The sequence below is a fragment of the Syzygium oleosum genome, unplaced genomic scaffold, assembly GCF_021117445.2.
Source record: "Syzygium oleosum isolate NSW1041296 unplaced genomic scaffold, Sole_v2.1 Sole_v2.03, whole genome shotgun sequence".
NCBI lineage: Eukaryota > Viridiplantae > Streptophyta > Magnoliopsida > Myrtales > Myrtaceae > Syzygium > Syzygium oleosum.
The window spans coordinates 4,061,851-4,083,912 of NW_026607487.1; the positions used below are offsets into that span (position 1 = coordinate 4,061,851).

General features: G+C 42.7%; 4 protein-coding genes across 5 annotated transcripts; all 4 read right to left on the minus strand.

The window, feature by feature from the left end:
• Positions 1-489: 489 nt before the first annotated feature.
• Positions 490-6,342, minus strand: LOC115665686 (amidase 1-like). Of its 2 annotated transcripts, XM_056310322.1 has the most exons (9): positions 5,502-6,342; positions 3,647-3,799; positions 2,927-3,051; positions 2,724-2,849; positions 2,043-2,225; positions 1,700-1,847; positions 1,420-1,588; positions 975-1,109; positions 490-863 (listed from the first exon to the last, which is right to left on the minus strand). In XM_056310322.1, exons 1-9 carry the CDS (start codon positions 5,609-5,611, stop codon positions 714-716), a joined length of 1,299 nt encoding a protein of 432 aa, XP_056166297.1. In that variant the 5' UTR covers positions 5,612-6,342; the 3' UTR covers positions 490-713. The 2 variants fall into 2 exon arrangements, with proteins under 2 accessions (XP_056166297.1, XP_056166298.1); XM_056310323.1 differs by lacking the exon at positions 5,502-6,342 and having other exon boundaries at positions 2,927-3,046; positions 3,647-3,796.
• A 152-nt stretch (positions 6,343-6,494) lies between these two features.
• On the minus strand, positions 6,495-10,946 carry LOC115691004 (amidase 1). Its single transcript, XM_030617533.2, has 9 exons — positions 10,783-10,946; positions 9,629-9,781; positions 8,915-9,039; positions 8,708-8,833; positions 8,006-8,188; positions 7,657-7,804; positions 7,377-7,545; positions 6,933-7,067; positions 6,495-6,822 (listed from the first exon to the last, which is right to left on the minus strand). Exons 1-9 carry the CDS (start codon positions 10,893-10,895, stop codon positions 6,673-6,675), a joined length of 1,302 nt encoding a protein of 433 aa, XP_030473393.1. The 5' UTR covers positions 10,896-10,946; the 3' UTR covers positions 6,495-6,672.
• A 1,455-nt stretch (positions 10,947-12,401) lies between these two features.
• LOC115691014 (gamma conglutin 1-like) lies at positions 12,402-14,300 on the minus strand. The gene is made up of 3 exons (XM_030617544.2): positions 13,823-14,300; positions 13,270-13,723; positions 12,402-12,884 (listed from the first exon to the last, which is right to left on the minus strand). The coding sequence occupies exons 1-3, from the start codon at positions 14,249-14,251 to the stop codon at positions 12,421-12,423; spliced, it is 1,347 nt and encodes a 448-aa protein (XP_030473404.1). The 5' UTR covers positions 14,252-14,300; the 3' UTR covers positions 12,402-12,420.
• A 4,266-nt stretch (positions 14,301-18,566) lies between these two features.
• Positions 18,567-21,063, minus strand: LOC115691005 (heavy metal-associated isoprenylated plant protein 34-like). Its single transcript, XM_030617536.2, has 3 exons — positions 20,576-21,063; positions 20,300-20,375; positions 18,567-20,146 (listed from the first exon to the last, which is right to left on the minus strand). The coding sequence occupies exons 1-3, from the start codon at positions 20,603-20,605 to the stop codon at positions 18,750-18,752; spliced, it is 1,503 nt and encodes a 500-aa protein (XP_030473396.1). The 5' UTR covers positions 20,606-21,063; the 3' UTR covers positions 18,567-18,749.
• Positions 21,064-22,062: the final 999 nt, after the last annotated feature.

The following is a 22,062-nucleotide window of genomic DNA, read 5'->3' on the forward strand; positions in this document are numbered from 1 at the left end:
AAATAAAAATATAAAAAATTTTAAAACTTCACAGAATGATTTAAAATACCCGTAATCACCCACTTTGAGTGAAATTTTAATTTTTTTAGGTGCAAAAAAAAATCAATAAATCAAAATAGATTTCTGTTCCAGAAATCAATTTCTGGAGCAGAATTAGTCATGTTTTATAAGACAGATTTCTCCTCAAAAAATCAATTTCTTGCAAGAATTCCGAAAATCAATTTCTGGCAAGAATTTGATTTCTGAAGCAGAATGATTACCATTCGCGCCCTAACAGAACCTCAAATTTTGTGTAGGTTCCGAGGTGGTGAGTGCAAGTTTCTATGGAGGGCCTATATAGACGTGGTGGTCCAGACCATCCAACTTTTCAGCTTAAATTCAGTACTGAACTAGTTGAACAAGGAAAACGAGAATCTATGGCGATAACACAGTCCTTGTTCCTTACCAATATGACGACTGCACAAGCACTTGGTTGCAAAATGCTCAAAGTGTCACAATGAGCACCCATATATCCTTACAGAATATAAACAAGTGGGCTTGTAAGATATACAGAAATTTATTTTCTCAGCAACAGCCTTACGAAAATAACAGAGTCCGCACTACATTCAACGGCACGCAGCACAAGGGGGCGCAATAGAGCAAGAACAGTAGGATATCGCCTGTACAATAGAATATCTTGAAGCATCTCAGGAAGATGATGAGACATGCATACGTCAAACTGATTTCTCCGCAATTTCAGCTTGTTCCTTGAGGGACTTGTACATTGTCTCAACGAGGTCTAGCAGGAACCCATCAGCACCGCATTTTGCCAGCAAGGATATCGAGATAGGCAAATTATCATGCAGCCCCATCGGAATGCTTACCTGTAAATGCGAATTGCAGACACTTAATCCTAGATTGCATAGAGGCATTGGATTAATTGAGACGGGAGTATGACAGCTTTAAGGTTGCATGGTGAGAGAAGATTGCGTAACCTGACAGAATCCCGATACACCAGCAATGGAAAGCAAACGCATTGCCTTAGCACCAAAAACTTCCAGAGAGGATACATCCGTTTGTAGCTTTGGCGGTGGCCCAGGAACGGTGGGGATTGCAAGGATACCGAAATCCTGTACCAAAGGGAATATCACCTTCTTCTTTTACACTTCAAATTGCTCGAGAGAGATAAATGAGAACAGTATTCTTTGATAATTCCTCCAGTTACTTGGTCAATTACGCATGTCTTTTGGGAATTCATCAGATAAGATTAAACATAGCAGGAAGCCAAGAACACTATTCTTTGATAATTCTTACTTGTTCAATTATGCATTTCTTTCGGGAAATTCATTAACATAATGTTAAACATTGCAACAAGCCAAGAACAGTAACAGAAGACAACTATGAACTCAAGGCATGCGAGATGACCAGAGAGGGACATACCCCGAGTAGGGAAGTAAGAGCAGCATGGAATTCTTTCTTCACTGACCAATAGACATCAATATTTTCTTCAGTTGTCTGGAGGGCGTCCCTGACATGATCTGATATTCCCGGGCCCAAATCGGGATTGACAGCAGAGATCCATTCCTTATGGCTATTCTTGAACTCATACCTACGATTCAAGGTTAATCAGAATTCTTCTCTAGATAAAGGTTCTCTTCATTATCCCACACAATGCACAAATGAAATAAAATCCAACGAGGGTTCAGGTCCACATCACCACCTCTGAAGCAACTGCCTTGCACTAGAAAGAGCTTCTAAAGATGGTATGATGTCTGCTTCATCCTCATTTATTTCACGTAGGAATGAACTCAAGGCCGGAACGTTGTCTCTGACGTAGTCCCCAAGGACGGTGTGCTTAATTATACCACCTGCATTGATTCGCATTAAGGAGACATCAGATACAAAAAGAAATACTAGTTAGGGATTGGATATATATGAAGTGAGAGACTATACAATTCCAGTCCAGTTCACTTCCATCTGTAATGATCAATTCCTTCCACGTTACTGTGCTTCAGGACTGTGGGTACAATTTGAGCTTAAATCATTTGCTCTTATCTTCTTACCTCCAAATAATTTCTCCACTGATCTTACAAGAGCTTGAGTCAGTCGCTCACTTGGAATGTTTGAAAGCTGGAAACAATCTCTTGGAACAATGATCTGACTAGGTCTGTTTGGATCTGCATCAGGCAACTCGAGAAGAACACGACCAACCTGCTTCAAGATGCTCGGTTCCCTAGCAAACCAACCTAGATAAGACAGTAAAGAAACACAAAAGTAAACAAATGTTCATTTACTAGCTTACAATGAGAGGAAAAAAGAAAAGAAGCCAACAAAATAAATTCACACTGTTCATGATGAGTTTATTGTGAATACTCCCATGAGTGCAGGAACCTTGCACAAGTACACGACGTAATTGAAAGACAATACTGGGAAGTAGTGTGAAGCAGTCAGTTGGCTGCTGTGTTATCATTTGTAGAATACTTAAAGATGGAATTACAGTGCAATACAAAACCTACGAGAAAGGGGACAAACAGTTTCAAAGACGCACACTTTTTGCCATATTGAAAGTGCTAGAAATTTCTTTCAGCTGCCCAATATTTCATTTTTTTTATAAAGAAACACCACTAATGTCAGAAATAAAATAAGGAACCTAAGTCTTTCGCTGAACTTTCCTTCTTTAAGAAGCCGAAACCAATGACTATATTCATCAAAAGCTGGAGGCCATGAGAAAACAGAATTCTCACCTACTGTATCCAAACTTTGTGCCATTGGAATGACTCCAACAGTGCTTACGGCATTATGTGACGGCCGAAATCCAAGGATCCCACAATAAGATGCGGGAACTCTTACACTTCCTCCAGTGTCACTTCCTGCAATGGTACAGAAGTTTTAGCTTCATTCAGAAGGATAAACTGAGAAAATTTCAGAGTAGGATGAAGTGCTTCACCTAGGGAGAAATCGACAAGCTTTGCTCCTACTGCAACAGCAGATCCACTGGAGGATCCTCCAGGCACGCGATCGGGTGCACATGGGTTCCTTGGTGTGCCGTAATATTTATTTACGCCATCTATGCTGCCACCATAAAAATAATCATTTCAGTGGATTATATTCCTCTCTTTAGACTAGAACTTCCTTTTCAAGCTATTTAAGAAGGAAGAGACTACCTTGGAAATTCCATTCTCAAGCTAGAATTCCTCAAATTCAACCTTGGTGAACTATGTATGCAATGAATTTATCCCGTCTTTTCCATGGTAAGCATTCCTATCTTAACCTAACCAATCCAAGTCTGAAACAGGACAGGGAAAGAAAGTTCTCAAATCACAATGCCTTCTTCACTGGCCAGGCGAGAGGCTTCCTTCCAAGATTCAGAACTCTAAAGTCTGATTTCAGGAAGACTATCTGATATATGACTGCATTGCAGGTTGTCTTAAAGTAGTTAGCTAGGAGCCGGTATGCAGTGTCTGGCAGCTCTAGACATGCAATTAGTCTAGCTTATCCCCTATTCTCTTGCCATGCTAAGGCTAAGTACGAACACATACCTACCCTACTCTTCATTATTCATTGCTTGCTCTCTACTCTTCAACAGTCGGCCACAATTCTCGAGTTTGAGTTGTGTTTTTCAATTGCAGCAAGACTGAGTTTATAAGCCAAATTCGCAGACACTAACCTGTATGCCATTTCATCCATTACAGTTTTTCCAACACAAGTAGCACCCGCTTTCAACACATTCAAAACAGCTGGAGCTGTGGAAGGTGCAGGCACGTGAGTCCTCGCCCAATCAGGATTTCCAAAACCAGTCACATGTCCTTCAACATCGATACTGCACACAGAATTCCGTATGAAAAAACCGACACAAACTTCAGTCTCAGAAAAAGTCCAACTACGCATAGCAGCAGGAAGCAATGTAAAATTTCATGCCTTTTCACAGAAGATGCATGTATGAGTAGTGCTACCATCGGGAGGAACACGTGGTAATAGTTAGATCTCTCCCTTTCATTCAGTGATAAATGTAAACTACTCACACTCGCTCACTAGACCAAGGATGAAAATCCGACATTTACAAAACAAAAATATATTGATAAAACATAATTTTCCAGCTACAAGTCAAGCTGTCTATGCTCGATCCTTTGTACTCTCTTCGAAAACGTTTAGGAAGAAAATGCGGCGAACATCACACAGCTCGTCATCAATTGACATTGCGTGTGACAACCAACAACAACATAGTACTCAAAATGACCACCTCCCCTTTTTCTTCACTGCTTTGAACATGGGTCCCACCACATTCGCCGATTACTTCTAGATTATTGCTGACACCAATAATTAATCGGGTTGTCAACAGTAAAATAGATTATTATTAGGGAAAATTCAGAACAGCGGGGAAAAACGCACATGATGAGAAATATTTGGCAAAAAGCAAGTCAATCGATGAAAAACGACGAAAGCCATAAGTTTAGCTGTCGAAAGTATGATAATAGACAGCTGGCAACCGCTAAATCATATGCTGGCGAGAAGTTTCAAGGGGTTGAAATTTGAAAAGACCGAATTGATGAGGGAACAGTTATGGATTTGTTTTGAAAATAATAGACGAAGTCGTTATTACTTGAGGACCAAGTCACGGAAGTTATCGATAAGAATAAAAACACATGGTGATACACACGATTCACCTCACATAGATTGACAGGTGTCACAAGAATAAAGATGAGGACGGGATCGATAGCAGTCACTTGACATAGATTGACAGGTGTTGTGAGAAGGAAGGATGGAGATGGGATCAATGGCAGTTACCTGATGTAGATTAACAGGTATCGCGAGAATAAAAGATGAAGATGAGATCGATGGCGGTTATTTTACGTGAACCGATAGATGTCACTAGAGGACGGTTATCTTATTTACAGTATAAATACCATCCAATAGCCAACAAAAAACCCCCTGAACACACAATCAAAATGCTACTTTTTTAAGTCTAGTATTGGTATAACATGGTATTGACGATGTTCGAGTGTAATGTTGCATTTATTCGAACTGATTATGCTGCTTAAGTTTTTTATCGATCAGATATTATCACGGCTTGAATTTATATTATTCGATAGAAACAAGCAAGTTCCTTTCTCTTGCCTAGATATCTCCCGTCTGGAGCTACCACCGAACCCGGTCCTTTCTCACAAAAAAGCCGAAGAACGATGTTCGGTAAATTATATTTCGTCGCGGGAGCTTTTCCGGCAAAACAATTATCGAACCCCATGTCAGCTTCTCACTGGGTACGCGAGTATCTTCTCATTCGGCCTTCGCTTTCCCGTGTCAAAGCTCAATAGTTCACTGAACAATCTGAAGCTAATAACTACTTACTGACCAAGCACTAAGCAGACTCATCTTCGCAAACCCACTTAAAGGGTGGCAAAAACACACAACCCAGATCATCTCCGCGCATGAACAAAACAAGGGAAACCAAAGCTGGGAACAGAGACTATATAATCAACCGGGTCACAGTTGAACGAGCAACAACGGAGGAAGTGATCACTCACATGTCCTTGACGGCGAAGGTGAGGCCGGCCAAGGGAAGCGAGGGAGACGGAGAGGGAAGCTTGAGGACGAACTTGCTCACGAAAGCGCCGTAGTCCGGAGCCATCGCCATTCTCTTCTCTGGGGTTGCTGTCGGTCGCTGCTTCTCGGTATGATCCACTTGAAAGAGATGATGGACAGATAGTAGCAGTAGTAGACTAGCAGTACAGAAAAAGAGGCTCCAGCCAGCCTCCAATCGCCACGGATAGCTCTTTGTTCCAATCAAATATTTAACAGAAAAAAAATGAGAAATTTACCATTGGAGGTGATTAGATAAAATCGTCCTTTACCGGATATTTGTTGATGTCCGACTAAATTGAACCCATTTTCATCGAAAAAAATAATGAAATTGTCCTCGAAAGATCAAATTTAATTAAATCGAAGCTTTGCGTAAATAAGAATCGTTTCTTAAATGGTCTTTCATCAGGATTAATTTCAGGAGTCACGTCCCATCATCTTGTAAAGGCAATCTTCTTTGATGCACATAAAGGGACAATTTAGTTCATGAGAATAACTCGAGCCCAAAGGTTCAGTTACCTATATCGCAAAAAAGAATAAAGAAATGTTATAGAGACAGACCCATGCTCTTCTTAACGACATCCATGGACCGTATTCTCTTAAATGAAGTATGTCATGAGTTTCGCTCTTTTTGAAGTATGATTAGCTTGATTCATTATGATACTTCTCACAAACAGAACCTCAAATTTTGTGTAGGATCCGGCGTGGTGAGTGCAAGTTTCTATGGAGGGCCTATATAGACGTGGGTGGTCCAGACCATCCAACTTTTCAGCTTAAATTCAGTACTGAACTAGTTGAACAAGGAAAACGAGAATCTATGGCGATAACATAGTCCTTGTTCCTTACCAATATGACGACTGCACAAGCACTTGGTTGCAAAATGCTCAAAGTGTCACAATGAGCACCCATAAATCCTTACAGAATATAAACAAGTGGGCTTGTATGCTATACAGAAATTTATTTTCTCAGCAACAGCCTTATGAAAATCACGGAGTCCGCACTACATTCAATGGCACGCAACATAAGTAAAAGGGGGAGCAATAGAGCAAGAACAAAGGATACCGGCCCATAAATATAGCCAAAAGCATCTCAGGAAAATGAAGAAACGTGCGTACGTTAAACTGATTTCTCTGCAATAGCAACTTGTTCCTTAAGAGACTCATACAGTGCTTCGACGAGGTCTAGCAGGAACCCATCAGCACCATGTTTAGCCAGCAAGGATATCGAGATAGGCAAATTATCGTGCAGCCCCATCGGTATGCTTACCTGTAAATGCGAATTGCAGACGGTTTATTGTAGATCGCATAGAGGCATAACATTAATCAAGATAGAAGCATCACAGCTTTAAGGTTGCATAGTGAGAAAGATTGCGCAACCTGACAGAATCCCGATACACCGGCAATGGAAAGCAAACTGAATGCCTTAGCGCGAAAAACTTCCAGGGCTGATGAATCAGTTTGTAGCTCTGGTGGAGGCCCAGGAACGGTGGGGATTGCAAGGATACCAAAATCCTGTACCAAAGGGAATATCACCTTCTTCTTTTACAATTCAAATTGCTTGACAGAGATAAATGACAACAGTATTCTTAGATAATTCCTCCAGTTACTTGGTCAATTATGCATTTCTTTTGGGAATTCATCAGATAAGATTAAACAAAGCAGGAAGCTAGGAACACTATTCTTTGATAATTCTTACTTGTTCAATTATGTATTTCTTTCGGGAAATTCATAACATAATGTTAAACATTGCAACAAGCCAAGAACAGTGACAGAAGACAACTATGAACTCAAGGCATGCGAGATGGACAGAGAGGGACATACCCCAAGTAGGGAAGTAAGAGCAGCATGGAATTCTTTCTTCACTGACAGACAGACATCAATATTTTCTTCAGTTGTCTGGAGGGCTTCCCTGACCCGATCTGATATTCCAGGGCCCAAGTCCGGATTGACAGCAGAGACCCATTCCTTATGGTTATTCTTGAACTCATACCTACATTTCAAGGTTAATCAGAATTCTTCTCTAGATAGCGGTTCTCTTCAATATCCCACACAATGCACAAATGAAATAAAACCCAACAAGGGTTCAGGTCCACATCACCACCTCTGAAGCAACCGCATTGCACTAGAAAAAGCTGTCAAAGATGGTATGTTGTCTACTTGATCCTCATTTATTTCACATAGGAAAGAACTCAAGGCTGGAACATTGGCTCTGACATAGTCCCCAAGGACGCTGTGCTTAACTATAGCAACTGCGCTGATTTGCATTAAGGAGACATCAGATACAAAAAGAAAAACGAGTTAGGGATTCGATATATATGAGTTGAGAGATTATCCAATTCCAGTCCAGCTCAATTCCATCTATAATGATAAATTCCTTCCACATTACCATGCTTCAGGACTGCATGTACAATTTGATCTAAATCATTTACTCGATGCTTTTATCTTCTTACCTCCGAATAATTTCTCCACTGATCTCACAAGAGCTTGAGTCAGTCGTTCAGTTGGAATGCTTAAAAGCTGGAAACAATCTCGTGGAATAATGATCTGACTAGGTCTAATGGGATCAGCATCAGGTAACTCGAGAAGAACACGGCCAACCTGCTTCAAGATGCTTGATTCCCTAGCAAACCACCCTAGATAAGACCGTAAAGAAGACAACAGTAAACATATATTCATTCACTAGCTTACGATGATAGGAAACAAGAAAGGAAGCCAACAAAATAAATTCACACTTGTCATGAACGAGATTAATGCGAATACTTCCATAGATGGGGAAAACTTGCATAAGTTCATGATGTAATGGAAAACACAGAACAAGGAAGAAGTGTGAAGCAGCCAGTAGGCTGCTGTGTTATCATTTCAGAATACTTGAAGATGGAATTACGGGGCAATACAAAACCTAGGGAGAAAGGAGACGAACAGTTTTTAAAAAATGCACACTATTCACCATATTGAAAATGCTAGAAATTTCTTTCAGTTGCCCAATATTTCACTTTTATAAAAATAAAAATAAAAACACCACTGAGTCAACTAATGTTAGAAAAAAAAAATAAGGAACCTAAGTCTTTCATTGAACTTTCCTTCTTTAAGAAGCTGAAACCCATGACTATTTTCATCAAAAGCTCGAGGCCATGAAAAAGCAGACTTCTCACCTACTGTATCAAAACTTTGTGCCATGGGAATGACTCCGACCGTGCTAACGACATTATGTGAAGGCCGAAATCCAAGAATTCCACAATATGATGCGGGTACTCTTACACTTCCTCCAGTGTCGGTTCCTGCGACCGTGCAGAACTTTTAGCATCATTCAGAGCATAAACTGAGAAAATTTCAGAGCAATTCCAGATGAAGTGCTTCACCTAGGGAGAAATCGACAAGCGTTGCTCCTACTGCAACAGCAGATCCACTGGAAGATCCTCCAGGCACACGATCCGGTGCACATGGGTTCCTTGGCGTGCCGTAGTGTTTATTCTCCCCATTTATGCTGCCACCACAAAAATAATCATTTTGGTGGATTATCTTCCTCTCTTTAAAGTAGAACTTCCTTTTGAAGCTATAAAGAAGGAAAAGACCACCTTGGAAATTCCATTCTCAAGCTAGAATTCCTCAAAGTCAACCTCAGTGAACTATGTATGCAATGCATTTATCCCGTCTTTTCCTTGGTAAGCATTCCTATCTTAAGCTAACCACTCCAAGTTCAAAACACAATATGGAAAAGAAAGTTCTCAAATCATGATGCTTTCTTCACTGGCAAGGCAAGAGACTTCCTTCCAAGATTCAGAACTCTAAATCTGATCTTGGGAAGACTATACGAATGTGACTGCATTGCAGGTTGTCTAAAGTAGTTAGCAAGGAGCTCGTCCGCAGTCTTTGGCAGCTCTAGCCATGCAACTAGTCTAGCTCATCCCCGATCTTCTCTGCATGCTAAGGCTAAGTACAAGTACATACCTACCTTACCTTGATTCACAGCATGCTCTCTACTCTTGACAGAAAGCCACAATTCTCAAGTTTGAGTTGTGTTTTTCAATTGCAGCGAGACTCTGAGTTTATAAGCCAATTTTGCAGACCCTAACCTGTATGCCATTTCATCCATGACAGTTTTTCCAAGACATGTAGCACCCGCTTTCAACACATCTAAAACAGCTGGAGCTGTGGAAGATGCAGGCACGTGAGTCCTCGCCCAATCAGGATTTCCGAACCCAGTCACTTGTCCTTCAACATCAAAACTGCACATAGAATTCCGTATGAGAAAAACTGACACAAACTTCAGTCTCAGAAAAAATCCAACTACACATAGCAGCAGGAATCAATGTATAATTTCATGCCTTTTCACAGAAGATGCATGTATATGAGTAGCTGTTACCATCAGGAGGAACTCATGGTAATAGTCAGATCTCACCCTTTCATTCAGTGATAAATGTAAATAACTAACACTAACTCACTAGACCAAGGATGAAAATCCGACATTTTTACAAAACAAAAAACATATCGATAAAAAATAACTTTCTGGCTACAAGTTGATCAAGCATATGCGGTAAGCTTTACCCGAGCTCTCTATGCTCGATCTTTTGTACTCCTTTCGAAAACTTTTAGAAAGAAAAAGCGGCGAACGTCACACACCTTATCATCAATTGACATTGTGTGTGACAACCAATGACAGCATAGTACTCAAAATGACCACCTCCCCCCCTTTCTTCACTGCTTTGAACATGGTTCCCACCACATTCGCTGATTAAATCAATGTAAAATTTCATGCCTTTTCATAAAAGATGCATGTACGGGTAGCGCTACCATTGGAAGGAACACACGGTAACAGTTGAATCTCTCCCTTTAATTCAGCGACGAATGTAAACTGCACACAGTCACTCACTAGACCAAGGACGAAAACCCGACATTCACAATTGATTATATGCAATCAATTATCGAGCCCATGTCAGCTTCTCACCCGGTACGCAAATATCCTCTCATCCGGCCTCCGCTTTACCATGTCAAAGCTCAATACTTCACTGAACAATCTGAGGCTAACAACTACTTTACTGGCCAAGCAGACTCATCTTCGCAAACCCACTTAAAGGGTGGCAAAAAAACACGACCCAGATCATCTCCGCGCTTGAACAAAACAAGGAAAACCAAACTAGCAACCAAAAGCTGGGAACAGAGACCATATACTCAACCGGGTCACAACTTGAACGGGCAACAAACGGAGGGAGGGAGTAAAACCACTCACATGTCCTTGACGGCGAAGGTGAGGCCGGCCAAGGGAAGCGAGGGGGACGGAGAAGGAGGCGGCTTGAGGACGAATTTGCTCATGAAAGCGCCGCAGTCCGGAGCCATCGCCATTCTCTTCTCGGGGGTTTGTTGTTGGTCGCTGCTATCTTGGTATGACTATGATCCACTTCTTGAAGAGATGATGATAGATGGCAGTAGTAGTAGTAGTAAGTACAGAGAAGAGGCTCCAGTCTCCAATTGCCACGATGGAGGTGCTCTTTTGATCCAATCAAATGTTTTAACAGAAAAGATGTGAAATTTGCTCTTGAAGATGATTAGATGTAATCCTTCTTTTGCTGTATATTTGTTGATCATAATTCACCTCAATTTTTTTATTAAGAAGATAAAATTGGCCTCAATCAATTCAATTCCAATTTAAAGTGATAGCTCCCAATTTATTTACTTTCCTCCTTTTTTGAATCTGGTTGTCATAATTAAGAATATCGCACGCTTTGTTCTTATTTGTCGTGGATATCCCATGTAATTAGATTTTACTTCCGAAAAAATAAGCTTTGTCGAAAACAGAAATTTCGATGAAATCTGATTAATTTCTATATTGTCGAGCGAATTTATGGATAAATTATTTAGTAAAATCCAGAAAAGTACAACATAGATAACTTTTTAACGCGATCACATATTTATAAATTTTTATATTTTCATTGTGCAACTATCAAACCATTTCTTATCGGTTGTCTTTCATATACATGCATATAATAGGACAGAAATAGAAAAACTAAAAAAAAAAGGAAAATAAATAAATTTTGAGCCACCAATTTGCAATTGAAATTGAGGGCAATATTGTCCTTTTAGTGAAAATGGAGGTGGGACTTAGCTGTGTGGATATTGGAAATAACGATGCCCCTTATTTTATCTCGAGAAACGAGATATCACAATGGCAGATTTGTAATTTTCTTGAGAATCAAGGGCAATTTAATTGTTGCGAGCGCTGTGGAGGACATTCGGACTATCTTTTTTGGAAGACAAATAATTTCTCTTTTTTATCTTTAGGAAGAGCCGAGGCGAGCAAATTTGAATAAAGTTTTCTGCTCTAATTTCAATGTTGTCGCATCGAGCCGACGAATTCGAGATGTAACTCAGATATCCCGAAGATAGGTTGGCCGAGCACCTATATATGTCCTGCTTCTACTCCGAGACACAATTTGAGATCATGACACATTGTCTCAATGTCCAATTGAATCAACAATTTAGTAGTGGTGTACTATCTAATTTCCAATGTCCATTAAAATTCAAAGATCGAGCTTGAACATATCTGTAGCCATTGACGCACTATGATAATGATTCACATCTAGGTGTGTCGAGTGGACCGAACGAGTGCCGCCCGACCCGCGGGAAAGAAAAATCCCCGCAAGCAGAGCGATTGCCTAAGGAAGAAATTAGTGCACCATGTACAAACCAAAGTACATTGTAATTACTTGCATTGCTTGGCTAATGTGTCGAGTCCATCACTTGTTATCTATTACCCTTAAATCATCTCCAGCGTTCTAACCAAATCAATGGCACGTCACTTTATTTCATAAATCCGGACATACAATGCACTTCGGTTTGTACATAGTGCACTAATTTCCTCCCTAGGCAATCACTCCGCTTGTGGGGCAATGCTAGTGAAGTTGAAGTTGGCGCAGCTGGTCCGGCGCAGCAACAGCGACGAGCTCAACCCCAGCCTCGATCCCGCCACGTCGAACTGCAGGAGATTATCCTCGAGCTGATGCGCCCCCACCATGATCGGGTCCTGGGGCCGCGACCCCCCGTCGACGAACGCCAGGCAGAGCGTCTCCGGGCGCGCCTCGACCATGGAGTTCGCGCCGAAGATCGTCCAGACGGTGTTCTTGTCTTGCAGGATGAACTCGATCGTCGGGACTCCGGGACCGGCCCGGGTGCTCGACAGACTCGATCGCTCGTAACATGCCGGGAACGGCGGGATCGGTTCCACCTGCGGTATCTGCGAGAGCTCGCTGGTGAAGGATCGAGTCAGGGCGACGAAAATTGAGTGCTCCAAAATAGTGTATGGCGTTGTGGTGCTGATCCTAGTTCGTCCATCGCCTGCTCAAACATGCACTCGTTAGAATGAAACATCTCGCATGTACTTGTAATTGTGAAAGGTATGGCTGATAAGAAAACAAATGCTAGAGCAAAAAATCTTCATAATTCGAGTTTCAATTTTGGTATTGAGAACAAAATTTCTCGTAAACGATAATATCAGGGGATTGGTTTAGTAGTTAAGGATCTAACTTGTGTGTGTGAATTAGGCGTGTCCTGACACATTTTTTGTTGTCACAGCATCACGTGCAAATAATTTCGTGTTTGGGCTGCTCACACTGGTTTAGACTCGTATCTATGGACTCGAGATTTATCTATCTAAAGTCGGCTTTCTAGTTGTAAAAAAAAAAACTCTCTTGAAATTTCAAGTTTTACTTAGCATTATTACCTAGCAGAGATGTGTTCAATGGGACAGGTTTCTGATTTATCCTGATTGATCTCACTCCGACGAAGTACTTCCCTCTCCGTCGGAACGTCAGCGGCGTGTAGAGCAATCCGCTCGAGACATCGACCCCGGGAAGCATGTTGTACGGCCCGTCGCCGAAGAAGATGGCCCCTCTGTTGTCGTTAGAACTCACGCTGGTGAGGCACAAGGCGAACATCGGCGGAAAGCCACAGTGCGAGGCGAGCTGGCTCTGGAGAGAGATGGGCGTGTGGCCGAGCCCGGCGACGCCGTGGACATTGGCCGGCAACCCGGATCGGAGCAAGGAAGAGGGCGCGCAAGCGAAGTAGAACTTGCAGAATCGGATCGGCCGACCGGGGTTCGAGCCGCGAGTTGTTAGGATCGAGAACATGTCTATCGAAAGCTCCGCAACGGCCGCACGTTTTGTCACGGGGTTCACCTGTTGAAACGTATACCGATAAGTGGACAAGGAATAGAAGTGCGATGAACGTGACTTTGTGCTTTTCGTAATTTTGGTGAAAAGAATGCTGTTCTATACCGCCATGATCCCGCACGAGTTATTGTGGCAACCGGCCCGGTCGGGGGCGGCGACGGAGCCGGGGCAAGTGTGGGAAAACCGGGTCTTGCCGGCAGGGGAGCAGAAGTAATCGCCGAACGGAGGAGCGTAGAAGGTGGACGACAGGTAGCGCCGCTCGTCGCAATGCTCCCACACCATCTCGCCGTTGAGGTCGACGAGGTGAGGGATGGGCTTTTGCGGGGTTCTCCTCAGTATGTTGGCCACATGGAGGCCCGTCGCGCCGTCTTTGCGAACCGCCAGCACGTGTCTGTTGATCACGGGCGGAGGCGGAGACAGCGGAGGTGGAGGCGCCGTCTGGGAGCGCGAAGTGGGAGCGAGGAGGGAGAGAGCGGAGGAGATGAGAAGAAGAAGAAGATGGAGGAGACGGAGGGGAGTGTGTGCAGCGGCCATGAGAGAGGCTTCAAATTGATGAATGAAGAAAGAAGAGGCACGAGCAAATACTTAAATTAACCAGTGAAACTAAAGCCTTTTTGATTTCTAGCAACGACGTTGGCTTCGGTTACGAAGGGATTCATCAGAAGAACGTGGGTTCTGAGGTTGGTGCCAAGATTTTCAGGAATGCGTTACACAGGCGATGGATGCTTGTGTTTGACCGTGTCGTAGAAGGAAGGTTTTGGGGGATGAACGGAAGCTCACGGCTTCCATGGTTAAGAGTTTAGCTGAACTTTAATAGAAGAACATGAAACATGTGACGCCCTGGATTAACTTGCTAAGGTATTGTCCTCTTTAGCCCGTTCAATATCGAGCCTCACGATTTTGTTGGGCACTTTCTCGAGAGGTCACCCGTTCAAGGAGTGCTTCCACTTGAGCATACTTGACTTTGGAGTTTCAAAGCTAAGCGTTGCTATTTTGTGAAAAGGCGCATCCGTGAGTTAATTCCAGTTTTGGAGTTTCAAAGCTAAGCGTTGCTATTTTGTCAAAAGGCGCATCCGTGAGTTAATTCCAGTTTTCACAAATAGACATATAAGAATCGTTCTTCCCTGTTCCGTTTCCAGTTTAGTTCATTCCTGCCTCTTTCGCTATCCTAGAAGCTTGTCAAGAGCCGCTCTCTGGCCTCGGCAACCACTGCCCGCTCTTATCGGACCAAGTCGTTATAATATACCAATCAACTTTCTGGAGCTTTATAGGTTTAATTTTGCCGGCTCTTGTCGTGACGGCTTATCGATGCATGTTTTCGAATGCCGAAGAGAGATGCAGAGCCAGTAGATTCCACCTGCAAGTGCCATGAACAAGTTGTATTTGAGATGTTTTTGTTGTTCCGAGTCATCATAAATATGGTAGTCAAGATTACTTACGCTTCAGTTCCAGATTCAAGTCATGGCCACAAAGTTGTTCTTGCTAACATTTTAATGAACAAGGTCGGTGAGTTTTACCAGGGCTGCGCAGCAATAGTCCTACAAGCTCGTTCCGAGTCTAAACATGATATTGTTTGATCCGCTAGAATTCTTAATGAAGTGAAGAACGATATCTGATGAACGATTATCATACAACCACAGAACCCAGGCTTAGTTCTCTCCTGTCCCCAGCAGTCCAAGAAATCGAGCCGCTCAAATTGTTCGAGTGCAAGCGCACACTCTCTGGACGCGGGATCCGGAACGATGACTGGATCTTAGGAAATCTCAAACATTCTGGACAATGTAGTCCCTTTTCAGTTCTTACCGCATACGAATTATACATGACTCTGCATTTGGGTGTTGAAATAAGACCAAAGCTTCAAGTTATGTTTTATGGCCCTCTTCTGAACTTTTCAACCACTGTACCTGTATGCAATGAACTAAACTCCTTCCACACCTAGGTGCGATACCAAGATGATCAACCGACGCAACCACCGCCAAGCGCAATTACATAATGGAAGCAGTAAGAGAGGATTCAAAAGAGTAACGACACCGGGATTTACGTGGATGCACTAATCAACTTCAATCAAGAGTACAAGAGATCAATCCACAGCAAGAACTACAAAAGACACAAGCTCCCCCGAAGCCAAAACCACAAACTTTAAATTAGAAAGCATGTGGTACCTCTCTCTAAGAGCAAACGCGAACAACTCACTTGGAACTTTGATGCAATCACGTAAAGAATAATGAATACAATAAACTCTTGTCTCTAATTCGAATCCAAAACGAGTTAAGGATGTAGGTGTAGAAGTGGAAGATCCTAACTCCCTTTTCTCTCTTTTACTGTGTTGTGCGTGTTATGTGTATCTCCTAGTGAGATTAACACTCTGCAGAGTCATAGGCACAACTAATGGGTCTAGCCCATTTTAGCAAATGCAATATTCCCAAAAGGGTGGTATTAGGGCCAACGGGCCCAAAATATGTATCACTATCCTAGACCCAACAATGAATCTTGTTGCTCTTCGCTGTTGCCGAGTGCAATTTGTCGTCACGGCTTGGTCCAAGAGGAAACCATAGGTGAAAGGCGTGTTTGCTCTAGTTGGCAATGATTGGAGATTCGTGTTGAAATTTGTCGATGTAGAAGAATATTGTACTTCAATTGAGGAGGAGCTAGCCTAATATGATAGAGACTCGCAAGCGAGGGAGAGAATGTCGAGTGCACATTTGATTGGTGTCATGAAATATGAAGTCCCGCATCAGATTTCGTTCAGAGCTAAAAGAAACAATTGATAATGCTTAGTTTGTCGCGATTGAACTTCAAACCAGCACCTTCTCGACTTTGGATCCATTCACGTTCTTTGTTTTTTAGTTGAAACTCGAGAGGTGGTGCCTCCACATAGACTTTAGGATCCTATCTAAAGATCTCTCCTAGAGAAAGCGGTATCGATCACTGGGCACAGGATGGTTTGGCCTAATCAAGTCTCCGAGCTTCATGACAAGTTTTAATAGTACTAACTTTTGTTAGCAAATTTTTTATTTTTACCTTTGTATTTTCTAACAATAAAGCATCTAACAACTCTTCTAAATGGTAAGCCGATGGAAGCCAACGAGGCTTCTAAATCCCCAGTCGTGTTTGTAATTTGTATCGATTTATATCAACATAAAAAAGCCCGTGACTGTATATTAAACTTGTTGAATCCGGTCATGGTTAAAATTCCCATCCACATTTTTAGTAGGATTTCAAGTAAGAGCATAAAAAACATGGGATAAAGTCACCAAAAACCACCCAAACTATGCCCACAACGACACATTAACCCTTAATTTTTTTGTGATATAAAAAATTCCCAAACTATTGCGCACTGTTTTGAGAAAACCTTACCAAAAAAAACTATTGCGCACTGTGACACATTTGTCATAAACTTTTTCTTGTGACATAAGAAATTCCAAGCATGTATCAATGTGACACATTTACCCTCCGTCAAGGATCGTCGGATGATTTTTCGATCAAAATAATGTTTATTTCACCTAAGCCACGTGGATGCTATGTTAACAAAGTTTGCTTTCTAACGTCCATGTAAGCAAATTTTTAGTGGAGCTCATTGCTAGAACCTTGATAGATGGTAAATGTATCACACGGGTATAAATTTGGGATTTTTGGTTTCTTGGAAAAAAGTTGAGGGCAAATGTGTCATAGTTGGTATAATTTGGGTTTTTTCGTGGCTTTTTTCCCTAAAAGCATTCACCTTAATCAACACAATAAATCTGGTTTCTTTGTACTGTTATTTTTACCTCCATTCTCTTTCTCCCAGTTGCGCTGCTGCGGCTCTTCAAGGGATGCGAAACCCTGTGGAATGCCCATGTATTCAACCTAAGTTTGCAGCTCTCCACTCGTCCAAAAGAAAAGTGGTTGTGGTTTGTGCGGAATTATCTAAATCAAGGGGGGGCCATTAGATGCGTAGTCATTCGACCGACAGCCAGAAAGGAGGAATTGTTGGTGGACACTTCAACAACATTGTTCGTTCCAAAAAAGGTAGAAACTTAGATTTTTCAATAAAGGGCACTTCCAATTATCGAGCTACAGCACAAAGCCTAACTCGAGCCCCCACCATTAGCACTTCGATTCCCATCAATAACGCCACGTTTCTTTTGCCTTATGTGTTGCGGAAAAAAGCGAGGGCCGTCCATCGACTCAGCTTTTTCATGCTTTTTTCCAATGTAGGTGCTGCACAGTGCTAGGTCCATCGAAACCGGCATCTACCCGAAAGCGTTCGGCATATCACCGGAACACGTCAAATCACAAAGGATTTTCTCCATCGATATATAATGAACATTTGACTTTTCGGACCATAGATGTGGATTTTCACTCGCGTCTTACTTAGCGGGCGATATTTTGACGGAGTATTTCCCCAACTTCTTGATGAACTTGTGACGGAGAAAGTACGTGGGTTTGTTTGTCATTGCATCATAATACAATACAATAATATGCATGTTCCGATGTCTGTCAAAATCACAGCATAGCGCTGAGGTGGTTCTTCGAAACCATGCTTTGTCGCGTTGTGTTGCGACCTTTTCCACAGCTGTCTAACACCTTCCAAGAACTAAAAGCGACCCTTCCAAGATCTTTATAGCCAAGATGGCTGTCCCACCACACTCCCTAACTTAATCCCCACCAAAACAAAAGTTAATCCCCACTAAAAATGCTTTGCGGATCGTCCAAATCGTTCGAGAAATGATGGAGAAGAAGGAAAAATCAAAACCCTTGAACGTGTACGCGCAACGCCGGAATCATCCTACGGCATACAGTTGATGATATCCGAAGGATCGACACGTAATCTCAAACAAGAAAAAGCCGCGAAACGCAAAAGCCGAAATTAGAGGAATCGATATGAATTCTTCATTAGTGAGACATGAGGTATGGTACTTTTCAAAGACCTTGCACTCTCATTGCAACCAAAAGGCTCCTTCATAAGAAGTCACAAAACCTACCCAACAAAATTGAAATCCTAAAGTGGCCACGACCCCGCTACGCTGCCACACCAGCATCAGCCAGGAATTTACATGACGCTGCAGCTGTCGGTGTTCTCGTCGCTGAACATGTGGACGTAAGGATCCGAAGCCGGGGGCGGCATCGGCGGGACGTAGCCCACCGGCGCTTGCGGCCGGGCATACATCATCGGCTGGTACATATTGTTCCCGTAGGCCTGGTGGGCCTGGGCCTGTGCCTGGGCCTGGTGATTCATCATCATGTTCATGTACTGTTGTTGGCTGTACGGGTTCCCCGGGCCCATTCCTTGATTGTACCCGCCATTCATTGGTAGCCCTTGCACTGCTGGGATGTGGCCCATCTGGCCCATTGGGTAGTTGCCCATCTGGCCCATCGGGCCCATTGGGCCCACAAAGCCACCACCACCTGTGGCCTTGCCATGATTAGCACCCTGGAGGAATCCAGGTTGCATCATATTCATTGCAAAGGCCCCCCCATCACCCTTGCCTCCGCCTCCTCCTCCTCCTCCTCCTCCCCCTTTTTTACCGCCACCACCATTAAAGTTTCCACCGCCACCTCCATTGCCGCCGCCGCCGTTGCCGCCCTTGTTCTTCTTACCGGACCCTTCATTGAATCCATTCTTGCCGCCGTTTCCTAGCAAGTCACCACCATTTTTGCCTCCATTTTTACCACCACCACCTCCTTTGTGCTTGCCACCGTTTTTACCATCGTTTTTCTTTCCCTCTTTACCCTTTTTCCCATTACCACCACCGCCTTTCCCACCACCAAACACCTTCATCAACCCTTGTATGTCGAAGACGCTGCCTTTCTTGGCGGTTTTGCCGTCGCCTTTCCCCCCTTTGCCGCCGTCGCCTTTTTTATCGCCTTTCCCTTTAGCCCCTTGATGTCCATGCGCACCACCGCCCCCGCCCATCTTGGCTTGCTTAGAAGGAACATGGCCATGGCCATGGCCAAACTCCTCCTCAAACTCATCATCATACAATTCATCATCAAACTCGCTATCATACTCGTCATCAAATTCATCGTCAAAATCATCCTCACTTGCCCCAAAATCATCCTCAGGCAAGTTGAACTTGACAGTCTTCTGTTCCTTAGAAGGCAGCTTCAGATCTTTAGCACCGCCCTTCATGTACTGCTGCTGCAGCTGAGCCAGCTGCTGCTGGATTTGCTGGTCTTTTCCGTTATTACCCTTTTGAGACTTGTTGTCCTTGCCTCCTTTGACATTCTCCATTTGCAAGTTTTTGAATTGGTGGTTGAGATTGAGAAGGTTTTGGTTGAATTGGTGTTGGTTGTTGTTGTTGTTGTTGTTCTTGGGTCCTCCTGATCCTCCCCAGAGCTCTGCATGTTTCCCCGACTTCTCAAGCTTCTTGATGAGCGTGTATGGATCTATCAGACCAGTCACTGTTACCTTGCTTTGCTCTGCATCTATACTAGCAGAGTACACCCCTAAAAACCAAACAGAAAAAAATAACCATAAATTCCTCAGAAGAAGTCAACAGACTTTCACATCAACCAAAAATATCCAGCTAAACGCATTATAAAAAAAAAATCACCGAATCAACGGAGAAAAAGAACCAAAAAGCAACAGGGAGCAGGTACCCTCAGTCTTCTTTAGCAGCTTTCTGACCTTGTCCTTACATCCATCACAGTGTATGTTCACCCTGAGAACCCACGTCTGCGAGCAAACCCCCCACAAAAAACAGAGACGAAGTTAGAACATTCAGACCAATCTCAAGAAACACAAGGAGAGCAAGATCAAACACTTCCGCTGTCATAACGAAGAACCCAGAACACAGAGCAAAAGACCCGACAAGACACGAACTTCGTTCCATGCTAACCAACTCAGAAAATTAACAAAAGGGGTCGACCAGTCACCTGCATCTTCATGACATCCTGTTTACTCATCCTTTCGTCCTGATACAGTGAGGAGGAAGTAGAGACTGTGTGTGTGCGTGAGTGAAGCGGCGAGCTCAGAGGAACGAGAGGCTTGAGGGTTTTAAGAAAGAGCAAGGCGGTTGGTGCAGAGCATTAACCTTTTGCTCTTTTCTTCCCGTCTCTCTCTCTCTCTCTGTTTCAGACTTCTCTGCAACTCTGTACATTTATGTGGCGTTTGAGAGAGGGAAAGAGAGAGAGGGGAGAGAGAGGCGGTGGATTCAGCTGTAAGGAGCACAAATAAACAACCTCACGAAACTGAAGTTGGCTTGGGTTGGACGGAGGCAAAGTTGAAAGCAATGACTATAATAATAACTAGTAATAACAATATGTTAAAGCCATCATGTCGAGGTGCATCGCACAGCCCAACACTCGAAAAAAGCGAAACGCGCTCGACCTGATAAGATGGCGAGAGGAGAGAGAGAGAGAGAGAGATCTCAAGGGATGAGGACGGGTCGGGTCACATGAATTCAAAGCTGGTGTGGCCCAATTATAAATGGGTCGGTCTGGGATGGTATGGTCCATGCAATTATTACATTGATCTGCATGATGATGAATCTCGTGTGGCTTCTCACTATAATCTCGTGGGCGACGGACTCCACGAATGCATTCATTATTTTAATGTGTCGATATCCGCACGCCTTGTATTTTCAATTCTCCTTGTATTTTTATCTTTTCTGAAATGCAAGAATATACTCTAGAAGTTTTACGTCTCAAAGATTTTGAAATTTTGACGGGACTTGAGATGAAGCCATTTAAAGGACATGCTTAGGTTCGAAGGTCGGAGCGGTATGGTCCGTGCAATTATTATGATGGCCTAAATGATGATGAATCTCGTGTGGTTTTCACTGTAAACCTCGTGGGGACATACGAAGCAATGGAGGCTCAAAGACCAAACAGAAATTGATAAAAGACATGCTGCCATAATTGCTGTTCCAACAATTCAGGCCCACGCTGTGGGGTTGCCCAGTTTCAATTTAAGCTTTTCTCAGAGTTACTTTTTCGAAAGGCAATCAAATATTAAATATTTTCCTTAAAATAATTATTTGTATATTTTACAAAAATAAATGAACCAAAAATATTTTCAACGAAAAATTTTTAGACATAAGTTGTTATTGATAAATAAAACATATTTTATTGACTAGTTATTTTGAGCGATGTAAATGATCATTTTTAGGAAAATATATTTTAAGTCGTTTTTTTTTCGCGAAACAAACGGACCCTTAATATCTTCCTTCGTTATACCATGATGTTAGTAAATGCACCTGATCAATGGAAGGACTTTTTAGTTAAGCTAGCAAAAGAAGCATAAATTTTGAGCTATCGTCGAGTTCATGATTACCTCTACTTATGAGCTAATTTTTCTACGGATCACGCATGACACAAGATTCATTATATGTTTTTTTTCGCTATTATCCAATGTAATAGCA